The sequence below is a fragment of the Anopheles coluzzii genome, chromosome 3 (assembly GCF_943734685.1).
Source record: "Anopheles coluzzii chromosome 3, AcolN3, whole genome shotgun sequence".
Classification (NCBI taxonomy): domain Eukaryota; kingdom Metazoa; phylum Arthropoda; class Insecta; order Diptera; family Culicidae; genus Anopheles; species Anopheles coluzzii.
In genome coordinates, this window is record NC_064671.1 from 75,856,079 (window position 1) to 75,884,077 (window position 27,999).

The 27,999-nt window shown below is 44.3% G+C and overlaps 1 protein-coding gene across 4 annotated transcripts; it reads right to left on the reverse strand.

The window, feature by feature from the left end:
- Window positions 1–227: 227 nt before the first annotated feature.
- Window positions 228–27,997, reverse strand: LOC120956027 (ras-related protein Rab6). 4 transcript variants are annotated; one of them, XM_040377381.2, is made up of 7 exons: window positions 27,814–27,997; window positions 26,432–27,203; window positions 24,455–24,513; window positions 6,722–6,881; window positions 2,800–3,005; window positions 2,653–2,719; window positions 228–909 (listed from the first exon to the last, which is right to left on the reverse strand). In XM_040377381.2, exons 2-7 carry the CDS (start codon window positions 26,499–26,501, stop codon window positions 839–841), a joined length of 633 nt encoding a protein of 210 aa, XP_040233315.1. In that variant the 5' UTR covers window positions 26,502–27,203; window positions 27,814–27,997; the 3' UTR covers window positions 228–838. The 4 variants fall into 4 exon arrangements, with proteins under 4 accessions (XP_040233315.1, XP_040233314.1, XP_040233316.1 ...); XM_040377380.2 differs by having other exon boundaries at window positions 27,806–27,997; XM_040377382.2 differs by lacking the exon at window positions 27,814–27,997 and adding an exon at window positions 27,641–27,736.
- Between the last annotated feature and the right edge of the window lie 2 nt (window positions 27,998–27,999).

Sequence of the window (27,999 nt, forward strand, 5' to 3'; positions counted from 1 at the left end):
ATGCAGTACTATGAAATCTGTTTTAAACTACTGCAACCAATCCTTCTTGGTTCTCCTTAGCTCAATCCTTTTCTGACTCCAAAAAACCCTGCCTCTTCGCTATCCTGCTAACTCACGTGTTGGCATGCAATAAATGTTTTTTTTTTGCATGTAGTCGTACCACTACACTGCAGCTAATTGAATCGTTCGCTATGCGTTTCGCCGGTTCTTGTGTTTTTTTTTCTCTCCTTGTTGCTTCTCGGTGTGTTTCTAATATTGTTTTAAGCTTTTGTTTCCCCTCCTAGTGTTGTGTGATGAAGCCAGCGTTCTTCTGTCCGTCTATTCTCACTCGTCACACCACTACACGCTCCTATAAAGCCATACACACTCATGCACACTCAGGCAGGCAAATACGGGAGAGGAGGTCCTCCCAGGTGAGGTCCTAAGCATAAAAGCGCCATTTCATTTTTTTTCTTTGCATCTAGAGTAGAGCAGAAAGGAGGGTAAAGAGTAACCAAAACGATACACTAACTCGCCACTAACATATACAGCCCTCCAAAACGTTGTCCACCCATTGGATTGGATGCGCGAGTAGGACCAAAAACGCAACGAAAAAACAAAACAAAAAAACACTCTTCACAAAGCGTGCGCGTCGATGATTGTTGAACGAACGTTCGTTGCGTATGTTTTGCTTGAAAAGAAAACTAACAGAGTTTAGCTACGGGATGTTGCGGCGCGTGCACTCGTTCTCTCTCTGTCGCTCTCGTTGCTGCGACACCCGCGCGCACTACTACACAATTAGGAGTATCAGTTTGTTTCCTCTCGTTTGCATCCAGATGCGTGCAGGGAGCATGTGCTCTTAACACATGCAGCCACCCTCCGAGTCTTGCTGATCGCCAGAGTTCGATGGTTGAGTTTGCAGATCGACAGCTGTAAGGTTGTGGTAGTGATGGTGGTGGGGGTTAGCGTTTGGTTTGCATGGGTTAAGGAGCATTAGAGGTACGTTAGTGGGACATTTTTCGCATTATTATTCACTGTAAGACAACGGTTAAAGGTTAACAGTAAAAAAAGGAAAAGGAAAGGAATAAAAGGTCGTAAAAAATAAAAACCAAAATCTTCAACATAGAATAGACTTTACTGCGGGTTTTGCTTTTATTTACTTTCCTAACAACTTATGCTTAAAAACGTTAATAAGTAAGAATAGAGTAAGTGACCCCCCGATCTGGTGGTAGTAATAGTAAATAGCAACAGTAGTAGTAGTACAAGTCTCCTATGGGTGTGTGTATAAATCTTACAAAATGTCTTCCTCGCGTCTCTACATAGAATCCATCCTTGTTAAGCTGTCCTGGAACGGCATGGAGTCTCCGTCTTGGTGTAATTGTGGGAATAATTGCTCGTTCTTTACCTCTTTTTCTATTGTCTTTTGTGGATGTATATGTGTGTATGTGTGTGTACAAAAAGCGAATAAAATAAGACAAAACTAAAGCGTACTCGGTCGGTATACGTCTGACGCTGTGAAACAGTTTATACACAATAATATTGCAGCTCTTTCTATATTCGCTTCTCTGGAAGGAGTTATCATATTGAAAACGTGTATATATTGCATTTGCAGTCACACAGCGCCGTGGGGAAGTGAATAAGCTACTTAATTTATTTGCAATAATCTAACGCAAACCTGACTGACCTGATTGAAGAGGGGCACAACCGGGAAAAGAATCAAAACGAGAAATGGAATAAAAAATAAACTGCCCCGACGCAGCTCAATTGTTCATATTTTTACGCAAAACAAAATCCCTCCCACAACACCTGCATTTCATAATAAGCGCGACAATTGTGTCCGTCCACTTAGAAATAGTTCACACCATGCTAACTGCGCTCCATTATTATTATTTTTTGTTGCTACCAAAATAAATAGGTCGGAAAAAACGTGTAACAAAACAAAACTAACGAAAAAAGACTAAACACTGCACTGCATGTTCGGGCGCCGTTCGTCGGGATGTGTGTGTCCGTGTCCTCACTCTCATTATTAGTCCAAAAGCCAGTCCGTCGAGGAGGGGGGAAGGAGGGGGGGCGGCTTAACACAGCGAAATAAGCAAAATTACAATCAATCGTAATGGTGAAAAACGCTGGTCCGTGTTGCAGTCGTGTAATATTAGCAGTAGTTTGCAGTAGAGTAGTAATAGTACAGTCAATAGTAGTAGTAGTAGTAGTAGTAGTAGTAGCAGTAGTAACGGATTATCATCATAATGCTTTCAAAAAATAGTTGTCTCTCCGTGGCGCGGGTTGGGTACGCAGACGAGGAGGGGGATGGTACCGGGAGCGCGATTTCAGCAGGCACAGCCACCTTCCGGGTCTTTCGTTTCGTTTGGCGAATCTTTCAGCACAACCTCGTGCACTGATGGTGGTGGTTGGGAAGGCAGGGAAGGAGTAGAAAGTAAAATGTTAAGGAAAAAAACACAAACAAACAAACAAAACAACCAAAACAATAGAGACAAACATAAGAAAAACAAAAGCAAATGTATGAAAATATGAAAAAAGTGAATGAAAAGAAATGAGCTGTTTTATGAAAATGGCCCAATATACATTCGTTTGCTTTGCGGCTTCCTTGTAAAACAACATTGAAGCTGCAATGGAAACGACGATAATGATCATTTGGCTTTGCTAAAAGGATACTGTCTTCTGGTGGTTTATTCTCGGTCGAATCCATGCCAGGCAGGGCGGCGGCCACTCTTCGGAAAAGCTACAACAAAGAGAAGAGCAAATGAATTAGCAAAAGCCTCTCTCTCTCTCTCTGCAGGCTTGTCAAACCAATGCCCTTACCTGCTTAACGTTATAGCCGGCTTTCGCACTAGTCTCGATAAACATTACGTTCAGTTCTTTCGCTTTTCGCTCGCCCTCCTCCGTCGACACCTGGCGCTTGTCGGAAAGGTCGGTTTTGTTGCCCACCAGCATGATGATCACGTCGCTGCCGCGCTCCGTTCGCACGTCATCGATCCATTTCGACGTTTGATGAAATGAATTTGCGTCTGAAAGGGAGGGAATAAAAAGTGTTCAATATATGAAACTAATCAATTAGAAGTACAAAACAATTTAAATAATAGTTTAACAGCTCGAATTTCCTAGTGTATTGTCGGTTTATCGTTTCAACAGTCAATCGAACGTAGTCTGTAATAGTGATGGGTAAAGTTGGCAAAAAGCCGGAATTGACTTTGATCCGACTCCGATAATTTCGAAACTAATTCTGAAAGGTAGGTCCGCTCAGCATTATCCGGAGTCGTTCAGAATCGTCTGGAGTCGTCCTGAATTACCAGAATTCGCCTGGAGTCGCCCAGAGACGGAATCGTCAGAAGTCGTTAGGAGTCGTCCAGAGTCGTCCAGAGTCACCCGGAGTCGTCCAGAAACGCCCGGAGTCGCCTGGAGTCATCCGGAGTCGTCGGGCGACTTCGGACGATTACGGACAACTACGGACGACACTGACTGCATACGACTCCGAACTATTCCGAACGACTCCGAACAACTCCGAACGACTCCGAACAACTCCTGATGACTTCTGACAACTTCGGGCGACTTCGGGCGAGTCCGGACGACTCCGGCCGACTTCGGATGACTCCGGACAACTCCGGACGACTACGGACGACTCTGAACGACTCCGGACGACTCTGGACGACTACGGACGACTCTGACTCCGGACGACTACGGACATCTCCAAACGATTCCGGACGAGTCCGAACGACTCTGGATGACTCCTGACGACTACGGACGACTCTGGACGACTTCTGAAAATTCCGGACGACTCCGGACGACTTCTGATAACTTCGGACGACTCCGTACGACTACGAATGACTCTGACTCCTAACGACTCTGGACGACTTCCGACAACTCCGGACGACTCCGAACGAATCTTCGGACTACTCCAAAGGACTCCGACCTAGACGACTACGACTCCGGACGACTCTGACTACGGGCGGAACTAGTGCTTCCCATTTTGCCGCAGTCGGAATCCGTCTAACAATAGTCGGAGTAGGATTGTAGTCGTGGGTGCGCTCCAGAGAGCACATCAGTAGTGTGGAACACTAAGTGATGTAACCTATATACATACTACAAATCGATTAAACTGAGACGGGGTTCAAATTCCCTTTAATCCTGTGCATTGCACAGTCCATACTAAAGCCCAATGCGGTGGCTGCGACGGCCAAAGAATTCATTAGCAACTCATTCACAAACGAAGCAATGAAATCAGATTCGACACCGCTTAGAGACACTGCATAAAGCAGAGGCAGGGCACGGCGCCAGCAGAGCAGCAGAGTGTGGGCTATGGCTAAGAAAAACGCCCCGAACAAGAGTCATTTAAGGGAAAAAGGGCAGTTTTCATTATCATTTTATTCATTCGATCTTCTCGCCATCGGCGGTCCCTCCTACCGACCGCATTTGCATTAGCTTCGTGCATCGGTCACATTTAGCATGGATTTGATGCCCATTAGAGGACAGTATCATTGGGTGAAGAGCGCCCCAAGGGTCGGTCGGAGCTTCCTTACCAATAAGCGCTTGTCCTACCGCCAATTTAAGTGTGGTGGAGCTCTCTCACACACACACAAACACAACTGTGGCTGGTGGAAACGGAAATCGATTCGGCAGCGCTGCCACACAGAAAGCCACGCGGATGTACGCCGCACTGCAGTGAAGTTGTTAGTGCACATCACAGCCGTCCAAGGAGGCGTGTAGGCCGACCTGTCGAAGCGTATTTCTAGGTTTAAATTTAACCACACACACACACGTTCGATTGCACACGAAAGCGAACGAAAGTGTGCACTGGACGCCCAGCTGGACACGAACGAATGAACACGAGCGAATGCATTTTGACCTATCCTTAAAATTGCAACGAAAAAGAGAAAGAGGGAGAGGCGCTTCTGTACTTCTTTTCGCTTTATTTATCCTCCCCCAAAGACATGCCATTATTGCACAGGCAGCGTGTATCGCGTAATGATTTTTTGTTGGTGTCACTGTGTGCATTTGATGACACGTCGGGTCACTGTCTGCATCTTTCTCATAACTATTCTACGCAAAAAAAACGCTCCATGAAGAAGCTGCAAGTCATAAAACAGTCTCTATCGGGCCACAATGGCACACCGTAAGCGAGCGAATCATCAAAATGTTGTTGTGCAATGACAGGATGATAAAGCGCGTAAATTGATCGTTGCTGATGCGTGACCGATTGAGTCACACACACACACGGCGAAACTAATTGAATCGCAGCGTCCTTTCCATCTGCCGACCGATGAGCCATAGCCGCGTGATAAGTTTGGACAATATTGACCGCTTCACGCGTAACACCATCCCCACACACCACACGTGCCGCATTTGTGGGTAAATGTTTCACTTTCAGTCAGTGGAAAAAATATAAATTTAATAAAACTGTACGCCAAGCGCATGACGCGGCACGAGAGCAGAGGTATTTACGAAGGGTGTCATGTCCGGAGGTGGGGGAGAGTATGACTAACAGATATATTGGATGTGTTGATATGGATCATTTGGTTCAACAGGTTTTTGGAATGATGCGTGGGAAGAATTGGAGTGGATTGTTCAAACATTCGTCCGATTCCAAAACAAAATGTGGGCAGCATTGAATTTAATCGATTAATCGATTATATCGGAAACCAGGAATTGTAGCATTGAAATGTTTGCTTTTACACACAATGCTTCCAGTTTTGATCTAACTTCTCCGTCAAAAATCTTTTGAACATATTATCTATAAACTTAATAAATAAATAGAATTACGTCGAGTCCAACAAAACGGTTTGACACCTCTGAACCAATTCTTTGAATACTACCCAAATCACTAAGTAATTTGCACAAATTTAGAGAAATTTCTAGATCTTACTTCCAAAGTATTGCGAGTTACACCCATTGCAAAGCACGGCGGCCCATTTTACGATTACCAATCGAGTTACGGCAATCGTTACCACTCGAGGCAGACCTAACTGTGTCAACGGTGATAAGAAGCCTTCCACACAAGTGTGCCTAGCGCCAACGGGGAAACGATTTGTTGCGCTCTTCATCGTAAAGATATTTTCCAATCAGCACGAACGCACAAACGCACCGTTGCCCTCTCCCGGTGGTGAGAGTTCTTGCGACATTACAAGCCGTGTATAGCAAAGCAAAAAGGCCCTCCTCCTATGAGACTCCACCTCTGCAGCAAGCGTGCACTTGAGTCGTAATTGTACGCCAAACAAACAACAAGTGGGCGCGCACTTACCCAACGGGCTCTCTTTCTCTCCCTGCAAAAAAGCACAAGAAGTGCTGTGAAAAGCATACATACTGAAAACGCCGAAAATGTCAAACCCCTGAGGTTGCTCTGGGATGACTCAATGGTAGTCCATAACCCCTGGACGACAACAGCAGAAAGGTCACTGGAATATCTCAATAAATCGCAAGCAGCACTTCCTCCGACGGACGTCATCATCCGAACGACTTTTCTTGCTCGGTCATAATGCTGTACGGTGTGAGACACCAGACGTCTTCGTAGCACTACAGTGCGACCCCCAAAACCTTGCATGATTTATGGATATGAATCAAAGCATTCAGAGTTCTTGGAGCAACAGTACCAGCACCACTCATGCGAGTATATGGGAAGAGACGAGTCTTACTAAAATATGCTCGGTCAGAAAGGCGTTTGCATTAATCGTTTTTCTCACTCCGGGAAAAGGGGGAGCCTATCTACTCGCCCTGTCATTCCAATACTTACTTGTAATGTCGTACACCACTACTGCTACGGTTGAATCACGAATGTAGGATGGTATCAGCGACCGGAACCGTTCCTGGCCGGCCGTGTCCCACAGCTGTAATCTCACTGTTCGATCCTCTAGATACATCGTTTTCGAGAGGAAGTCTATACCGATCGTGGCCTGCAAATCAGAAGAAGAAGAGTAAAAAAGGAATGCGTTAGTTAAAACGGAAGAATACGAGCAGCGCTATGCGCTTTCCCCCCTCTTACAACTACGAGAGATAGAAGGCCGGTCCACCGATAGGGCTGTGGGACCTTTTTTCATCAACATTGATTCCATGCATCGCTCTCCCAACTAGTGATGTGCTCTCTGGAGCACACCCTCGACTTCGATCAGACTCTGGTTATTATTAATCCGATGTAGACTGTGGCAAATCTGAACCACTGGTTCCTCTTGGAGTCGGAGTCGTCCGGAGTCGTTCGGAGTCGGAGTCGTCCGGTATTGTCCAAAGTCGTCCGGAGTTGTCCGGAATTTACCCGAGTCATCCGGTGCCGCTCGGAGTGGTCCTGAGTCATCCGACTCGATATGACTCTGACTCCAAACGACTCCGGGCGTCTCTGAATAATTCCCCACAACTCCGGACAACTCCGGACAACTCCGGACGACTCCGGATGACTCTGACTCACAACGACTCCGGACAACTACGGACAACTACGGACAACTACGGACGACTCCGGACGACGCCAGACGACTCCCGACGACACCGGACGACACCGGACGACTTCGAACGACTTCAGACGACGCTGGATAATACTATGAGTCAGAGTCGTCCAGAGTCGTCCACAGTCGTCCAGAGTCGTCTGTAGTTGTCCGGAGTCGTTGTGAGTTAGAGTCGTCCACAGTCGTCTGGAGTCGTCCGGAGTCGTCCGGAGCCGTCCGGAGCCGTCCGGAGTCGTCCGGAGTTGTCCGGAGTTGTCTGGAGTTGTGGGGAATTATTCAGAGACGCCCGGATTCGTTTGGAGTCGGAGTCGTACCGAGTCGGATGACTCAGGACCACTCCGAACGACTCCGGATGACTTCAGACGACTGTGGACGACTCTGGACAACTCTTTCAACGCCTTTTCGAACGATGCCGGATGACTCCGGACGACTCCTGACGACACCGGACGACTTCGAACGACTTCAGACGACTCCGGATAATGCTGGGCGGATCTACCTTCCGGAGTCGGTTCCGAATTTATCAGAATAGGATCGGAGTCGGCACCGAGTTCTTGCCAACTTTACCCATCACTACTCCCAACTGCATTGACACAAGATGAAGATTGCACTACGACGCAAAGCCCATCGTTGCCGAACGTTGTTGAAGCGCGCTGTTCAATCAATCGCACACACCCAAAGCCAATTATGGCCACACTTCACCAACATGCGGACGCAAATATGGCCCCGGGGTCGTGTGCTCGCGTCTATCGGATATCTCATTTCCGACTGGTTTGCCACAGGCTCGGTACGTCGTGCTCGTACGGCAGATGAACCAACGTTCTTTCTGCTGGCGAAGGTTCGTGGCAGGCCTCAAGGATTTTACCTCACAGTGCCGCATCATTCCTACACGTCTTCTTGAAACCTCTCCTCTCATCCCGGAAACGTGTCCCGATGGGGACGACTATTAAAGTATCATTTCCGTCCGTACCGACACGAAAACGCACCATCATGGGTTGAAGTAGCGTCGGATCGATAAAACACGAACGCGCATAAATCTTCCCAATCGATGGCGTCATCCCAGGACCAGGGGCTTCCAGGGGGGAACCAGCCAGCTGACCGACCTGTGTCCTTTTGGTTTGGGCACAGACAAGACGCCAGACGTAGAAGCCGAAGGTAAATCGACATGCCGTGAGTAAGCCACCTTTTCTCGCGCGCCGTTTTTATTTCGACTCCCCATAAAGCCTATTAAAGGAATGGTACCGTTTGCTACTGTGCCGAGGCCCATTGACGGTGGGTTTTGGGGTGTGGGCCAGACTGCGTCTGGGAAAAACAGGCGCCGCGCGTGCTTCAAAGCGTTTCCAGGGCAAATAAATATGGATCATCTAATATGCATGAGAAAACACACGGGAGAGCTGTTGGATAGGTTCCTTTCTTGCCATTTCTTGGTTACAGATGTACGCGGTGGCAGTACGTTTCATCAAAGAAAGAACAAACGCATGCCTACAAACACTCCCGGAAGTCGATTCTGGAAAATGCTGGAGATTAGAAGAATAATGAGCACACTTTGTCTAGAGGGGCCGAGCGGATAACACCAACACACAGTGGAATAGCTCTGTTGGGGATATTTTGTGTGCATCGTGTAAGATGGAGACGGTGTGGAGGCTTAATTTTAGCACAGGGAGCACTTCTGAATGACCGACAAGATAAGAGCATTCAGGAGAGTTAAATTTGGTAATGAAAATGCTCCCGCTTAATGATGAATCATAAGCGTTCATGATAATACGTATTTTAGTTGAGATACATTTGGCCTCGGCCGGGGTTTTGTGGCGCACGTCTCGCGCACCTTAACAAACACCGAACAAACAAACATTAGCAAACAAACTAACCGGGGCAAAAGTTTAATGAGCATGTTTTGTCAGTTTTTATCATTCGCTTTCCGTTTTGCGACACATAAATAACTCGGAGCGCAGCGCGAGTTCGCCCGCCATGTGCGCGCTGTTGTGTGCAATAAAATTGGAAAATTGCTCCTCCGGGCAAGAGAGTGGGTCGTCACAGCCCGACACCGGACCGAGGCGAAACCCGTAGACTGAATCGCTACACAACCTACCACCACCCGAGGGGACACGAGGTCGATCACGGGTCCTCGAACCATGTTTTGATGGCGTAATAGGTGCTTTTCTCTCAACGCTTACAGGACACAGGGAAAGCAAGGGGAATAAAGGGGAAAGCTCGGCTCGGTCCCGGAGGGAAGTATTGCACTCTTGGGTCGAGAAGAAGACGAGCACCAGCATCAACCCTCCCCCCACTAACCCGGCCACTTGAACTCGAGCTCGGGTAGGCACAACTTGAAATACACTTGAAAATCCCTCCGGTGCACGTGCAACCGCCGGCACAACTCCCTAACCCGCTTTTGTGCCAGATGGGGAGTGGGAAAAGCAGCAAACATAAAATCGGCCAGACGGGTAGTTTTCACAAAACAGGAACGCGCTGGAACAGTGCTCTGCTGCTGCTGCATTTTTGTTGCCGTGGAATGCATCCCAAAGTTATAAACTGAATAAATAAAACGATAACACCTCGAATATTCTGGCCACGGAAATTGTACCGCCACGACACGGCATGAAACGGGTTCGGACGGAACAACATGCTGCTTAACGATCGCGCTTTGGTATGGGCAGGGAAGCTGCACGTGTTGTGTAGCGTTGGGTTTGTGGGTCAGAGAAACACCATCACGAAAATACGGTTAGCAAAGGCGTAAAACATTTAAATACGTGCTGGATTAAACTTTTTTTTGAAATACATATTTGTAAAATAAATAAACTGCTACAATATATTTACCAAATTTTAACAATTATAACCAAATTTTAACAAATTTTAACCAAATACCAACAATTATTTTAATTCTTAACAATTATACTGATTTGCATAATTGTATTCAGAGAAATGAATCAACAAACCACGTTTTTACGTCTACTAGACATGTCCAGTTCAGTGGTATGTTGCCAACGGTACGATTTTGCACAACGAAGGTCGCATATTGAAATCTAAGCCAGACCTGACTTCGGACATAGAAATCAGAACGACCAGAACTTTTACCGTAAATACTAAAAATAGAAAAAAGCAATTTGAGATCAAGAAAACTACAAGAGGAGAGAGTGTTGATGAAGCTGATGACTCCAGAATATTGGTCTTTTTGAGCGTAGCGTGTTCTTGATGTAATGAGATTCTTGATGAAATTCGACAGTTTTTCAGAAATTGTTTACTTCCAGTAATTTTCTAGTTTTTTTTTAATTGACTTTTTTCTTCATTGCACCGTGTATCATGGTTAGGCACAATGAAAGCAATTAAAATGCATACCTAACTTACTACCTAATACCTAATAATGTATTGCAAAAATAAACATTTCGTAAATTTTATGTATGTTCCTGTACATTTTATTTTAGACATTTCAATACTTGAAAACTCACTTTGGGTATTAAAGTATTTTGGGATAAAAATTAGGTAAACAACAACTTCTTTCTTTATTCTTAGTCTTAGTAATGCTTACTTTTACAACACTGTTGAGCTGCTTCAAACCTTGTTGAGGCCTTTCCTTTTGTAATAAGTACTTTTGCCATCATTAATAGGCAAATATGACCAAAAAATGGCTTTTTTTACGCAAACCTCGCCTAAAAGCAAAGGGAAAGTCCCTAACACAAAGATACTGTGTTATGTACTCCACCTTCGTAGTATCAGAACCACAACCACACCCCGAGACAAATTGATTCCTTGCAGTGGAGTGGATCAATCATCTCGTTTTACACGCATCGATTCCACTTTGCCAAAGGACGCCAAATTGTGCCTTTTACGGCGCCCACCCAATTGTTTCGGCAGGATCTGCTCTGAAAGGCATCGATGGTACCGATGAGCAGCGAAATTCTAAACCACACTGTTGCAAAAGCAATTCTTTTGTGTGATTTAACACATGTTCGAGCCACACACATAACCGACCAGGGAGTGGAGCTCCAAAAACCATGGTTCAAAATGTAAGCACAAGCGCATCCCACACACTTCCACACACAGGTTCAGTGAGGCTATATAGTGTATCGATACGCAACGACACGTCGGCAGTCTGGTAGGGCTGCGAAATCCAAGCGAACACTGGAGGGTGGCACTGAGCTGCTAAAATGGCCGGAACCTTTACGTCAACCGAATCAACCGGAGGGAGAGTCTCGGGCAGAGGTTGGCCGGTCGTACCGGGGTACGTACATTGAAATGTGTGCTCTGCTGTTCGCCGGTCGCCGATATGGTTTGCACTTTGCGTGGGGCGACATCATGTCTCCGCATACATTTTAATGATCTAATTTCACATCACTTCGCCTCGTCCCGCCTTGGAGGACCGGTCGACACAGGGCAAAACCGTGATGAATGTTTCGCGTAGGTGGCAGTGGTTGTGGTTGGCTTGTGGTGGCCGGGTTTGGAGGGTTTTATTGTCTGAAGGACGTCATTGGATCGAAAGTGAAGCGAAGCGCGGCTCTCCAAATGCGCCGTGCCGGTCGTCGCCTGTGCTACGGATCGATTACGATTGAAAAGGGTTGTTTCTCGAGCTTGCCAAAGTTCCATATTTGCCTCGAGGCGTACCATTCTATTGCTGCAAAACGAAAGTGCCGTCAAGTAAAGTTTCTTATCGAAATTGTTCGTTTCTGTTTAAATTTTCATTTTTGGTTCTACAATCAAAGGTTCTTCTTGTTCCTATTCTGTAAAGTAACACGAAACATGTAAAGACTAAAGGCCATTTCCCATTCAAGTTTGGAGGCGGTCAGAGTTTAGCTTACTCCAAAGCGCGACCCACGCGACACGGAAAATTACCTCCGACACTAAGCAGAAAAATTGCTTCCATCACCACACGAGCGATAAAAGACAGTTCCGGGTGTTTTCCGGATGAATTATTATTTACGTTCTAATGCTGTTTTCTCGCTGTGAAAGTTTTCCCAAAATTTGCCCCCCTTCCAAAGCGTACAAAGCACAACGGAAGGACCTGGGCTGAGGGCGCCTTGGAATGCTCCGAAATTCATTAAAGCTTTCTTTTTCTCCTTTTAATGTCCATTCCAGTGGTGGATGAAAATGAGGAAAGTTAGTCTCACTGTGAGTACCTTGCGTACGGTACACCAAAAACCGGCATTATGTGTTCTCGGCCCGAAAAGGTGTATGCCCACCGCCCGCCCGCCGACCGTTGTTGTTTGTCGACCGGATGTCGGAACGGCGCAGGGAACAACAAGAACATTGAAATGAGTGCGCACCCTCGGTAAAGTAATGTAGCCCGACACCCACCCATTTCCTTTCTTCGTTTCGAATTTTCGCGTATGATGTACTACTACTGCTCCTCTTCACAAGAAAACCTGACGGTGTTGTGTGTACCGACAGATGATGGAACATGGCGCGGTTCTGTTTTGCTTTACAGGTGGAAAACAGAGCGAGGCGGATCCGAGGGGGAGGCCGAGAGCGTGTGCCAGACGCTGCACATTAAGAGCGGGTAGTAATGGGTCGAGATGAGATGAAAGGGATAAGGAAAATAAGTTATTAGCACCGTTTGTAGTAGCAAGCGGGAGAAAAACAGCCGCGAAAATGGAGCTGAAAGCTTCTCCCTCTTGCTGGGCTTTGAGGTAGAGTTGTACCCGGTAAGGGAGGGATGTGCGGATAAGGATTTTTTTTTAATCCTGTTTCACCAAAACAGGCAAAAGCAACAAACAGAAACATACATCATGATAAAAGCGGGTCGTAAAAGTGTGACTTATTTTTCGTACTCTCAAAATCGTAATTCCAATAAAGGTAGAACAAAAAGTAAAAAAGATAATACAAATTGATGGGTAAAAAATGTATTTTGACAACTCACATATTCTGGCTCAAAATAATGTTTTGACCTCAATCTCCAATTCCCAAAATTCCCCAATCTGAGTTTCGACTGATCATTATGTTTTCAATTTTTCCAAAAGCAAAAGTAAAAAACGGAACAACGATGTATCATTTTAGCTATAAATTGCTTTGTTTTCTTAGCTATGACCAGCTAAAACTTAACTCAAAAATGTTTCTGACATGTGAAATGTGATCATCATTTGCTTTGGATTTGCTTGCCTGGTTGTCCCTAAAGCAGGGGCCTCCAAACTTTTCAGCTCGCGGGCCGCATTGCTTCAAAAATAACTATGTTGAGGGCCATTTGACGCTAGCTTTAACTGATGAGTGAACGTTTAAATCTCGTTTTTACAACAAAATACTAACGATACTTGTACAGTTTCGTGTTACTAAAGCTTGATTTTTGTCTAAGAAAAGTAAAAAATACATTTTACATTTATTTGAAAAAGTCATAATAACATAATATTTATATTAACTCTGGCAAAGTCATCGTGGGCCGCATTATAAGCTCTTGAGGGCCGCATGCGGCCCGCGGGCCGTAGTTTGGAGACCCCTGCCCTAAAGGAATGTTTTTTTGCTCAACAGTACGTGGCATAGTTATAGAATTATCGTTTTAGGAGCTAAAGTAATGATATTATTTTTAATTATTTTGATCATATCGAATAGTATTTCATATTTTATCATGTTTATGATAATAACTCCATTAAATATCCATTATCATGGTTTTTCATACGATAGAACAACACGAGCGACTCTTATGAAAATATGCGGCAGATGATAACGCAAATGCCACAAGATGACAAGACAAGAGCATCAACCATTAGAAAGTCATGGCAGATTGGTAGATTGATAGTAAAACTAGAAGCACATGTTAGTACCAAGCTTGTCAGACGAAAGTGACCAGTGAAGTACAAACTTTCTCGTATGAATACGTCCTGCAATAGATTTTGACAGCCAAATGAGTTTCATTCCATGTTCACAATAATTAATGAAATATTTAAATTATATGTTCACGGAAAGTAATTTCAAAACTATCGATGGACGTGTAAAAACGAATATTTCGGATCATACCGTGTTTTGCAAGTCACTCTAATTTGTTTTTCAACAGCTGTCAAAACATTGAGTATTTAAAAAAAAAAAATTAAAATAAAATTTCAGTTCTTAAACATGATTTTCAACGCATCACAAAGAACTGCCAAACGCAATGCCTCAAGCTGAATTGTGTTTTTGAAAATTGACATGTTGAAAATTGTGTGGAGGATCTTAAATATTATTGCGAAGCAAATGCAATATTTGACAGCTGTTGAAAAATATCTTGTAAACAATAAAAAATGTTGTTGTGACATTGAAACTGGACTGCAAAACCCATGGAACAATACAAATTATCCATGGTGGTGGTCTGCTATCATGTTGTAAACGACAAAAAAGTTCACATATTAAATAGACTCGGTAAACCTTGTTTTTCTTTTTTTCTTTTTAAATTCTTCTTCTTCTTCTTTGGCTCAACAACCGTTGTCGGTCAAGGCCTGCCTGTACCCACTTGTGGGCTTGGCTTTCAGTGACTAATTGGTTCCCCATCATAGCAGGATAGTCAGTCCTACGTATGGCGGCACGGTCTATTTGGGGTTTGAACCCATGACGGGCATGTTGTTAAGTCGTACGAGTTGACGACTGTACTAGGAGACCGGCATAAGAATAAATAAGAAAATTATAATGGTAAAGCTTTACTACAATCTGCTCTTTAACGGATAAATCGTTTTATTTATTAAATTAGGAGCAGTTGGTGGTTTAAATTTAAAAAGAGGTTGGCTTTGCAACTGTGCTAAATGGAATGTTTGATATATTGGTTATCCTGGCTATACTGTCATTTATTTTCAAGAGTATGAATTTCATGATAAAAATGAAGCTTTAGTAGATTTCTGGCACACCCACTCATGTTGTGCATTTAATAAATTCCATTGAGTACAAATTTCCATTTCATTCCAAAGACGAATATTTGTGATCAAATGGAAAATAAAACATATAATTACGTTCTACACTGTATAAAACCATTCTGCTTTGACCAGCCATCATATTTGAACGAGTCTAAAAAATATTTTGCATTTTATCAGCAAAACTATGACCAAATGGTCCGAATTCATTACGATATCATCGCAACAAAATCACTCGCTAAACACAGTAAAGATTTGAACTGCGCGCTTGAGCTGCTCGTCCTTTACCACGACGTCATGACCAGCCACCAGCTACTACAGCTCAAAGTTATTTAATCCATTTTATATCGCGCTCCCGGAGTAAACAAATTTCTCTCTCTTTCAAACAAGCAGTTAATTCACGCGGACTAAAAAAAGGGGAGAGTAGTAGCGAAGTAGAACATGATTATTGCACATAAAACAATCCGGCCAAACAAATTCCTTCCAAACCGACGGCCCACAGCATCGGCAAAAAACACAAACGAATTCCTGCGAAGCACTTTTACCAACAGTCCGGGGGGTATAAGTACCACCACCATCAGTTATGTAGTGAAAATTGTTTGCCAATAAACCGTCTCCATCCTTCTACGGGACCGACCGTTTTGTGCTTGTAACGGGAGGAGAAGAAGTTCCTCCCCCCCAGCGAGAAGCTTGTGCTCCATATATTTTTGCGTAAAGTGGCAAACGAAATCGCTAGGCTTAACGGCGCGTCGCTTCTGTCGCCCATAAACATGTGTATTTCCCCCCCTCTTTCATCTTTGTTTTTTTTTCAGCACCAGCAAAACATACAAAAGAAAAACTCAACCCGTCTCTCTAGTGCCGAGAGTCGCGCACCAGCACACAATGTAAATTTCGTTCCTTCCTTCGTTTTTTCCATCCCAAACTTCCGCTCCTTTTGTTCTCCAGCGGAAGGTGGCGTCAATTGAAATGTGCAGAAACGGAAAAAGGGCTCTCGCAAAACGGTCGCGGCTGTGCGTTTACTAATGCACCGACCCAACAACCCGGGGCGGGTGTGGGAATCTCTATTGTATGGCCTTTTTTCCTGGGTGGTAAAAAAAATAATGCAAAAAATGGGATCCATGCGTTATGCCATAAACAAAAAAGGGGAAGTCCCATCCTTTTTTTTTCAAATACCACAAAAGTAATAGGGAACGGAAGAAAGGGATACACCATTTTCACCTGGGGTGTGATAAATTTGTTTACACAACCGTGATCGTGTTCGCTCTCCCCCGCAATCAAGAACCGATTCCCCGTGTGTCTCATGGGTTTTATCTATTTTCTATGCACTTTCGTTTGATGTATTTAAATAATTTTCGAAAAGCTTCAACAGCTGCAATCGAACATGAAACGAAATAAACGAGCACCACCACATTAATTGCAGACAAATGGAAAGCTAATGCTAATGAAATTCTTTTCCTTGCGCAGATCGTACAAACGTATTTCAATCCCACTGCAGTGCCAAAATACAGGGTTTTCCGCTTCACTTTCGAATTCACCACATCCAAGATGTTTTTCAACAGCTGTCAAATGGTGTATTTGTATCATAATAAAATTTCTATCCAGCTATCGAACTCAATTCTGCTTGAGACGTGTTGAAAATCATGTGGAAGAACTGAAATGAACATCATTATGATGAAAATATAACTTTTAACAGTTGGAGAGACAGGTGGATAACCTCTCGCAAGAAATTAAAGATGTTGTAGACTTTGGAATGGGCCGGTCTGGTGGTACACTTGTCAACTCGTACGACTTAACAACATGCCCGTCATGGGTTAAAATCCCGAATTAACTGTGTCCTCATACGTAGGACTGACTATCCTGCTATGGTAACAATAAGTCACTGAAAGCCAAGCTCACTCCAAGCTCACCAAGGGTACAACCAGGCCTTGACCGACAGAGGTTGTTGTGCCAAAGATGAAGAAGAAGATTTTGGAATTTGACTCGAAACCAGTGCTGAAAAATGTCATGAGTATCACGAGATTTTCACCAACGAAAACAATGAACATATCCGTGGTAGCTTGATGCTCATTGCTGATAGCCAATAAAAGTGCGTCATGACATGCTGAACACAACATGTGAATTCTTGATTTTTTCTGGCTGTGAACAGTGCTGCCAAATGCCACTGTTTCAGTCACCAACACTCATGACTGAAACAATGCTCAAATCAGCTCACGCACACAACTGAGATGATCAGTGATGAGACTCAAGCAGTTGGAGGATCAATCACATGCTTGGTGACATTTTGATTGGAACCCAACTCTTGCTCACTCACTTTGTCACGATATATTTTGTCGGCGATAATGACGACATTCCTGGAATATACTTGGCGCGTGGGCTCTAACAACAAAATGAGCATTCTTTCTCCCTCTATCTGTTTTGATTATCGTTCGGATTAAACAGAGCGAGAAAACATGCTCATTTTGTTTCTTGGAACCACTCGCACGTAATGCATATCTCACGTGACCATCGCGATGATCAGCAACTGAAAATGTCGCGACCAAGTGACTGACCAAGAGTTGGTTGCACACAATGTCACCAAGCATGTGATGGTCGCACCAACTGTTTGAGGCTCGCCTCTGATCATCACAGTAGAGCGTGACGCTGACATGATTTTATTTCAGCCGGAATTTGTCATGACTATGTCAGTGACATTTTGCAAAACTGTTCACAGCTAAAATAAGTCGTTACATAGTGACTAAGCGATGGTCGCTAACATGTCATGAGCATGTATTGGTCACACCAACCGTTCTGAGTATCACCTCTGATTATCACAATGACGTGACGCTGTTATGGATTTTGTTTCAGTCAATTTTTTTATGACATTGACAGTGACATTTTGCAGTACTGCTCGAAACCCTGTAAAGCGCACCCGGTCGGTCGGGTGCTGGTTAGCAAGAAACAAAAAAAAAAGGAAACATCAAATGAATCCGAAGCTCATCAGGCTTCTAATTTTCGCTTTGATGAGGAATTTCGTTCTATTCCAACTTCTCCTCTTCTTTTCCTCTTTTCCGAGTGTGTGTGTGTGTGTATGCGTATTGCAACACAGCTTTAAGTTTATTACCCTCCCGTCGCACGCGTGAAGCCGAGACGTGGGTGGAAAAAGCGTCTTGAATAATTCAGGATTCAATCTCTTGATCGCGGACGACGCACGATTGGAGGTGAGCGGCAAATTACTTCATTCGTTCGCAATTGGTACTGCGCGCTGGCTGGGCGGAATGGAATATGGGAATGGAAAAGGAATAAAAAAAGGCAAAAACAGCAGGCAAAAAGTTACATCATGAGGTGCTGCAGCAGTCAGTGCCGGATTATGCTAATTGAAATTGTAAGCAGAACTTAGAGCTCATATCTTTGTTCAAACAGTGAAATAAAGAACGGAACGAGCTCTTCAGAGCTTTGGCTAGAAGTCATCGGAGAGGTGGCGGAGGTTGTGCGAACGGGGTGATGATAAAGTTGCTGGCTAATGAATTACAAATGGGTGCTTTATGACGTGGCATCCACTTGAACGGGCACGTTGTTAGAAAAGGGAGTTTCTTGCGTACTTTCAAATAATAAAAAAAAACTTTTAAACGGTAACATTACTCACACGCCCCACACACACACACCAGGAACCTGTCACACAAGGTCTTGTGTTTTTGGGGCGGTCGGAGCGTTAAATGATATCTCACTGTTTGGAGTGTTAAGTTGCCCATTTACTGCCCCAAAAACAGAACCCGTAAAACAGGCTTAACATTCTACATTCATTTGTTTGGTTTGTTTTAAAGTGGCTTATAATTCCCGCCGTCACCACCACGTCAATCGAATGCATTTCGCTAGCTGGTTTGGGGGAATGTTATTTAATATACACTGCACGCGCGCACCATGAATCAGCAGCACATACGATTACCAGGTCGGCGGCGGGTGTAATTGTTATCACTGCTGGCCCTCTTTTGTGCCGTTCAATATAGCACCTTTTTTGCCGAAACCTTCACACCGTTTCTTATCACCAGAGCAAATAGGCGAGTAGTGTTAAAGGGGTTGAACCCCCATTTCGAACAGGTGGGGCCGCGGCAGGATTTGTCATCGGCTTCTTGCCATTTGATTACGTGTCCGTTTGCGATGGGAGGACTGTGATTTAGAGTAGTGTTGGGTAAATTAGATTCAGATTCTTGAATCTGAATAAATCTTTGGTATGATTCATTGAATCTAAATCTCGGTTGGAAAGATTCATGAATCTCAAAGATTCTTGAGTCTTCAAGAATTTATGAATCTCGAAAAATTAATGAGTCCTCGAAAGATTCACAACAATCTTCTCGAAATCTCCAAAGATACATGACATGAAAATCTCGAAAGATTGTAGGGATTGATGAATCTCAAGGGATTCATACATCTCAAAAAATCATAAAGCTCGAGCCTTTTATTAATCTGCTTTTTGGCGTAACAACTTACGTGATCATGCCAGCCTATGTTGTTTTTTGAATAGTTTAGAGAGGCTTTGACTCCAACGGAGTTCTTTCGCCTCTTAAATCATTCTAGCCTATACAGGCTTTCGAGACTTCTTGGAAAGTACCACGGCGCCGGATAGTTTGTTTTGCTACAGAGAGATGGTCCATGCGAGGCTTCAACCGACAACGGGCAGGTTTTAGGTGGGATTGGGCAAATGCAATATTTTGGAAATCATAGATCTCTAAAGATTCATGAATCTTTAGAGATATATGAATTTTAAATTATTAATGAATCTTCGATGATTCATGAGACTTTGAAGATTCGTTAAGATTCGCGAATCTTTAGATATTCATGAATCTTTGAAGATTCAACTCGAGATTCGAATCACTCATCACTGAAGATTTATATGAATGAATCTCATCGAAAGATGAGAGAGGGTTGGCAGAAGATTAATTTAGAGGCACAAGATTAAAGAGAAGATGTGAAGTGCAACTAACCAGATGATATTACAATTGCATGAGGACATCATATTACAAACGGAGGTTTGATATGTTTTGTAGACAAACAGTTTAACAGATACCAATACAGCATTACAGGAAATACCTATTGAAACGATACTACAATGAAAAAGATGATGTCATTAACAATAAATTTAATATCATCTTAGTGCAGTCTGATATGCTATCTGCTACCATTTATGAGCAAAACATGTTGTGACCTGCGATATCAAATGATTGATCTGTGGAATTCCCAACTGGATTACCTTATCCGTTTAAATTGAGTTCCATTCTTCATTGCAAAGCATTTAAAATAGGTTTGATTTCTTCAATCGCAAACCAAAAGCCAAAGGAGTTAAATTTGCCCCCCCCCCTCTTCCAAATTCGCGACGAAATAAACACGGTAAAGATATTCCCCAAAGATAACAGTGTGCAATTCTAATTAATTTCACTACCATTTACTATCTTACAACCTCTTTCAACCGATACTTGCACATCCCAAAACAAATAAATTGAAATGACTGCTTGATTTCCCGTACATTAAACATCTCATTCTCTCCACAAGGGAAGATAACGAAGTAAACTCTATGTGTGCATCATCCGAAGCAAACCACATCATCACGTGGAACCACATTCATCCCCGGGAAGGCTCCCTTTCTGCTGGACACCACCACCTTGCGCTTGTAATCGCTCTATCATCGACACTTCCTCGGCAGGAAACACCACAGATATATCCCCCCTGACAAGGCAGACGCACATCATGCCACGAGCGACAAGACAGCGGTCATTTACCGCATGAAGAAATCCTTTAATTTACACTAATCGACACAGTGGTGGCAAATTGACTTCTTCGACGCAGGGATGTGCCGGGTGGAGAGAGAGAGAGATCTCGGGAATGTTAAGAGGTCGATTCCAGTCCATCATCCTTGGGACGTATTACGTGAGAAGTGTAATTAGGTTAAGTCGTAATTAATTACTTGACTAATTTGCACAAGTTTCGCGACCGGTTTCCGCGGCCGGCTTGTTTATTCTACGGCCGACAAGCTTGGCAGGGGAGCAGTTCTCCTTCGCGACTACATAATGGGATCAGCAGACCGGGAGCAGTGGATTAATATATTATCAATTTAGAAATATTCCTTAAGGTGAACGACACGTAATTTCCAAAAATAATAATTAATTTAATAACAAATTACTGCCTGGAATAATTCACGTTAAAAATGCCACACTTTGCTAAACGTTTGCTCTTACTTCTCTCAACACGGCTTATGCCCAAAACTGTCAGAACAGATGTTAAAAATAAATTGCAAAAAAAGCGTACGCTGAGAAAAGTTTTGTTTTCCACGGGAGGGTTTGTTTGTCCTCCCACGCTGTAAAAAGGTAGCAGGCAGAGCAACCTACACGCAAGAATCTTTCCACCTTAAGATGCCGCTTAATTACGCACCTGTCTGAGAAACTGTGGTGTGTGTGCGTGGGAGCGTTTTTCACCTTCCTGTTTCTAGAACCGTTCCCCCCACGGCAGACACGAAAGATGGAAACGGTTAAAAGTCAATTTGGCAAGCTGGAAGAAGATCGGCGCGGAAAGTTTTAATACAATTTTCCGCCCTGCTCTTGATTGCTAAATGCGCACACAGTTTTAGTCTTCCTTTTTTATGTTCTGTAGAAGCCGCAGCAGGGTAACAAGTTTTGCACAGGCATCAACTTTGGCACAGAAACAAAGAAAGCAGAGCTTCGGAGAGGAAAAATGTGGATTTAAGTTACAAAAAAAGTATCTAAACCATTATAGAGACATTACGTCTATCTGCAGCGTTGGAGACGCGTCAACCCTGCATACAAGAGCACAAGCACATCTCTTAACCTAGTTTCCGAAAAACGAAATATCTCGAAAGGGAATTTCAGTGCCTCCAGAGCAAGTAAAGTCCCGCGACGTCACTTCCTTTAGCATCATAAAGTCTAGAATTTTATAGAAAACTATTAGTTTACGGCTTTAGCCCCTTCTACAGCTTTGGCTTTAGCTCTGCCCGAGTGACATTTGCCATGGGAAACGCCAAACCCACACTCGATACTTGGTAAATCGATGGGAAAAGAAAACACGATCCAAGGATAACACGAATGTCGCGTGGGTATTCAGCTCACAATACAGCTCAGTTCCATCAGCAGCAACAACAACAACGTCAGCATCTTCCTACACGCCCGGCAAAGGACGTGGGAATCAACCCATCAACAGCAGCAGTAGCAACATCGGATCGTAGAAATAGCGCAACGACACGGTGGCAGTGCCAGGCTCAGAATGTCGACGAGTGACAAAAGTACCCATTTTTATAACCCAATTCCCGCTCGGCTCAATATTGATTCCCCACTTCGGACCACCAGGGTAAAGTAAAAAAAAATGCGCTCGAAGGATGAAAGTGATCCAATGGGGGTTGGTAAGGTGACAGAAAAGAGAGTAAGATGAATATTACATTCTATTACTAATGAATGAAGGCTGATATGATGGATTGCTGATGTTGGTCCCATGGTTTCCCTATGTAACGGACGCCTGAATCAAGCTTTCAGTGTCATTCGTACACAAAAGTATTTCAGAAATGTAATTCCAACTGGGCAAAACCTTAATCATTTGATGTCTGGAGGCAATTCCGTTGCCATGACTATTATACACATGGGTCATAGCAAAATAAACTAGTTGGTAAGTGTTACAGAGCTTTCCGGGTCACTTTCCATTGTGAACAACATTATTCACCGCCTGCAACATGTTTTTCAACAGCTGTCACACATTGTATTGGCATCATAATAAAGTTTCAGTTCTTAAACTTGATTTTCATCGAATAACAGAAAACTGTCAAACACAGTCCAGCTTGTGGCGTGTTGAAAATCATGTGGAAGAATTGAAATTTATTGTGAAGCAAATAGAACATTTGAGAGTTGTTGAAAAACATCTAGCCAATAATAAAAAATATTATTTACATTGGAAATTGACTCGAAAAACCCGGTATTCGCCGCCTATAGGATGATTTTCAACACCTGTCATACATTGTATTGACATCATTATAAAGTTTAAGTTCTTACATATGATTTTTACATCTTAAAACCATAACGAACTGTCAAACTCAATCCAGCTTGAGACGTGTTGAAAATCATGCGAAAGAACTAAAAAGTGTTTGCGATGCAAATAGAAGCTGTTGAAAAACACCTTGCAAGCAATGAAAACTGTTGTTGACATTGGAGATTGACTCGAAAAACCCTGTATTATACAAGTTTAATGCGTGTTTATAGAAATTATTATTTTTATGTATCCCCCTAAGGGGTGAAAACATCTAACAGGTTTGTCTTGTGTATCTCCATAGATTGTATTTGCCCGTTGTCGCATGTTACAGATTCTGGAGCACTCCCTAACTACTTTCCAGCTTTTCTTATTTTGCTCATTTCTACCAATCTTGTTACTAGAAAGCCCAATGTGATGGATGACTGGTAAATCTGATAAATCCAAATACATGTTATTGCAGGTATTGATTATTAAGTGAACCAGATCCACCACAAATCTTTTGATCCATTCAACTAATAATTACAATTACAATCTAAATCCTTGTTTTATATTTACTCACAAAAACATACATTTAGGTACAACATTATAAATAAAAACCAACACATCCGAAACGGCAATCAACGCCCTAAAGTAAACAAACCACAAAAAGCCATCATCTGCTTCAATCTGAACCCAAAAAAAAAAAAAACAAAATCACACCCCGGCTGCACAATTGATGGATGACAACATGCCATCAAACTTTTTCAAAACTCCATCATATGCTTCCTGTACCAAAAAAAAAATAAAAAGAAGAACACAGGAAGCGAGCACGGGCAGATGGGAAGGTCGCATGACTAATAACGGTCAACAACGAATCGCATGCCATGCGGGAGCGAAGTGTGAGTAGGGTTTTGCGTTAACCACAAACCACTGCCACCACCATCGCTCACGAAATCATCGAAATCGGCCAATATTCGATGGAGAGCGCACAACAACCCCTGGATAGCATAAATCACACCAACGACGGCAACGGTTATCCGATCTTCGAGGGAGGGGTCGGGTTAGCAGGCCCAGCAGAACGCGTAATTCTATTATCCCTCCATTCCATCATCCTCAAACGGTCCCCGAAAGAAGTACCTTTATGTCCCAGGTTTTTTTTTCTTCTTTGGACCTTCCATCCAACGAACCGATCTTCACTTTCTTCTCATCCGCTGTGTTTCCACATTCCCATCGCAAATCAAAAAAAAAAAACGCACTTACCTGGTATGTGTTGTCGAAGCTGTCGTACATAAACCTGGTGATTAGCGATGTTTTGCCCACTGTATGTGTGTGCGTGTATGTTGAGGGTGAAAGAGTTGGTGGTTTGGAGAGGGCACACAGCGACGGATGCAACCAGCAGACCGTGAATAGAGCATCATCATCATCGAGTTCGTTTTTTTTTCGCATAAATCCGTGCCGATGGGGAATCATGAAAAAGAGAGAAAGAAAGAAGAAAAAAATGGTAAAATACACAAAATGTGAGATCATACATACAAAGTAGTGGAAAGAAACATACAATCACACACACAGACACACACACACACACATGAACACAGAGTTTTCACATATTTTGTGCATGCAAGCAGAGGCACCAAAGACCAAAGTCAAGAAGGAAAACAATCCCCTGCCTCTGGGAGGATGTGATGTATCGCATAATTTGATTATGCGCCCATCAGCCCCCCGTCCTCCTATAATGAAAGAAAATTTGTGTATATATGTGTGTGTTTGTGCCCGATTTCAGGGCCGATCTCCAACCGTGATTTGTAAGGTGATTCGTGGTGCAATTTTTCACTGCGTTTTGGGGCTGTTTTTTTTTGTTCCATTGTGGTATTGTTAAATGCTGGCGCTTCTACATCGCTTTTTCTCTTTCTCTCCCTCTCTGTTTGAGCTCATTTATGTGCCGTGTGACAATCCCACGAGACAAGTCACGACGCAGCACAGACGACGGGAATGATTCATACCTTCTTCTGCTCGAGATGAGACGAGAACATTCTGCTTCAACAAACGGAAAGGACACGCACGCCCCGTAGTATCCAAAATATATATATTCAATCCAAAAAGCTATGGCGAACAGCACATAAATAAAGCACGGCTTATAAAAGCACACGCTTTTGCATGAGGCCAAACGGGAGCTTGGGATAAAAATTGGCAAAAAAGCGAAAGAAAATGCTGAACTCCTTCCACAGCATCCACCGGTCACGGGAACGGTCACGTCAGATGTTCTTTTCTTCTGCGTGATAAGTGAATTAGGTTTTCTCTCTCTTTGTACGTGTGTGTGTCTGGGGGAGACACGAAACACCCCGCACGGAAAAATAGAATAACATTCCAGCTCTGGAGTTTTCCACCGTTTTTCCACGGCATTTTTTCCCAACCAGACAAGTGTGCGCTTTCTCTCATTCTCTCTCTCTCTCTCTCTCTCGTTGGATTTTTTTTTTGTGGTTTTGCGCTTTGTGGCGAACGGACACAATGATGAATAATAAATCTAATTCTCAGGACGTTTTGATGGTTCTCCTCAGGTAATCCGAGTTCACCTTCAAAGCTCGGCTCAATCAGAGTGATGAGGTCACACGCGGTGAATGTTTATCATTATTCGCTCCCCAGACAGCAAAGCTTTCATATCTCGCCTACTTGTTTGGGGGGGAATGTAGTCTAGCTATTTGCAAAAGTAACGCCCGCAATCGAGCCGGTGGCGGTGCCGTTTTCCTTTTTGTGTGCTGTGCTGAGCCGGCAGCAGCATACATCGAGCGAGATCGGACGGGGTTTTTCCTCCAGCTTCATCCACCTGCGCCTTGTGTTTTTGAAGGGATGGAAACATATTTTTTGCCTTTTGCAGATTGAATAAGCCCTAATTAGTGGCTCCCCGTTTCCCACTCGGGTGAGGTGAGAATCACACGCCACACGCTGGCAAAACAAGACCCAACCATCCCAAAGCAGGGGCTGTCCCGTCCATCTAGCAACGGACTAAGAAGCGTTCCCCATTTCCCAGCGGAAGCTTTCTCTTGTTCTGGGACGTTTTGCGGGGTGAACAACAACAACGAAAAACAGTAAAGAAGGTAACGGATTTTCATTCTTCTCTCACATTCTCATGAAATAAGAAAACGGGAAAAAATTATATTGCTGTGCTGATGTGTGTGTGTGGCGTGTTTGTGTAGGTTCGTATAAGGTTTCACACCGTTGCTGCATATTCCGCTTACTTACCGCTCTGTTCGCCGAGAAACACCAGCTTGAACTTCCGCAGCGGATTTCCAAAATCGCCTGATGACGACATCGTGTGGAGCGTGTGGGGTGGTTGCGGCGACGACTGTTATGTTGTGGAGGGTTTTCCTTGCTTCTGCTCTTTCTTTGCCCTCCGCTGTGTTTTCCTTTCGATTGCTTCTGCTCCCGTTTCACCCACTTGGAGCGCCCAAACACACACTCACACACTAGACACACAACCCCAAACTCAGTAGACACTGGCACACACTCTCTGCTCTTCTTTCTTTAAGCCACCAAACGGTTGCTTGTTGTGCGTTTTCCACGAGGGCAGCGGGGGAAAACTCAACGCGATCAAGCACACAAACACACTCACACACACAATGCGGACACTTTCCACTGGAACTGGAGCACACACACAAACACTCACACCTACACACACACACGATCGACGGTTATTCCAATGGCACGAAACGTACCATCCGCTGGTTCACACTGTCCACCGAAAAGGCAACACAATGTGGGAGAAGGAGGAGAAGCCTATTGCCGCGGGATGCAAAATGACCCCGTTTTCTTTTCCCTCAGAACACACGAACAACTAATCCTGAGGATGCACTCCGACCGGGGTGAAATGCCCACCCCAATGCTGGCCGTTTTTTTCCGGGCGCTCTCGGGTCTTTGCACTCACTGGTCACTACTGCTGCTGCTGCTGCTGCTGCTGCTGCGTTGGCGCTCCGGCGGCCTCTCCGGCGGGTTTCGGTCGGTCAAGGGAGGGGAGCTGGAAAAGGGAAAAGGAAAAGATCAGTTTCAGCTGACACGGCGCACGGCGTTCCCTCTCTTTCGCTCTTCCGGTGTCACTCCCAAAACCGAGACACGATTGCGTACGCGCCCGCTTGTGTGTGTGTGTGCCAGTGTGTATGTATGTACGTAAAGTGACGGAACAGCCACGCAGCTACTTCTTGGGAGTGTGATGAGTAAGTCGGCCACGGCTCGGGATGACCGCACCACCAGTTCCGGACCCGTCACAGCAACGCACACACACACACACACACCGACACATGCTACATGCTGGGAAGGGGTGTGGGCACCTTAAATTAGGTATGTTTTACCGTTTTTTTTCTTGGCGGCCACGACCCCACACACGCACATACACACTGGCACGCGTACACACATACTCACACCCTCCCCCCCCCCCCCCCCCCCACAGTTACGCACGACGGACGAAGCGTGTGCAGTTCAACGAGCTCCGCCGGGTCCGTTACGCCCAGGATTTTTGCCTTTGAGCGAACAACTATCACGACCACCTCCCCCCTCCCCTATCCACCCAGACTGCTCCGGGGTTTTCTCTTTTCAGCGCCTGCTTTTCTTTCCGCTGCTTACACTGGTACCCGATTTTCCCGAAGCGGCTGCGGCACGGGCGTCACTCGGGGTGGATCAATAAAATTAACGGCACGGCTGCTGCTCTACCGCTGCTGCTGCTGTACGTGCTGCTGCTCCTATTGGTTTTGGCGAGTCGTCGGAAAAACTTGCATTTGCTTTTGCTTTCGACAAAAATCTGGTGACATTACACTTTT

Excerpts from the sequence above, each read along its gene's own strand:
- LOC120956027 (XM_040377381.2), bottom strand. The coding sequence starts at position 26,501 with ATGTCGTCATCAGGCGATTTTGGAAATCCGCTGCGGAAGTTCAAGCTG. Across the intron at positions 6,882-24,454 it reads GCTTCGACAACACATACCAG|GCCACGATCGGTATAGACTT; the intron begins GTAAGTGCGTTT and ends TCTGATTTGCAG. Across the intron at positions 3,006-6,721 it reads AGTGGTGTACGACATTACAA|ACGCAAATTCATTTCATCAA; the intron begins GTAAGTATTGGA and ends CCTCCCTTTCAG.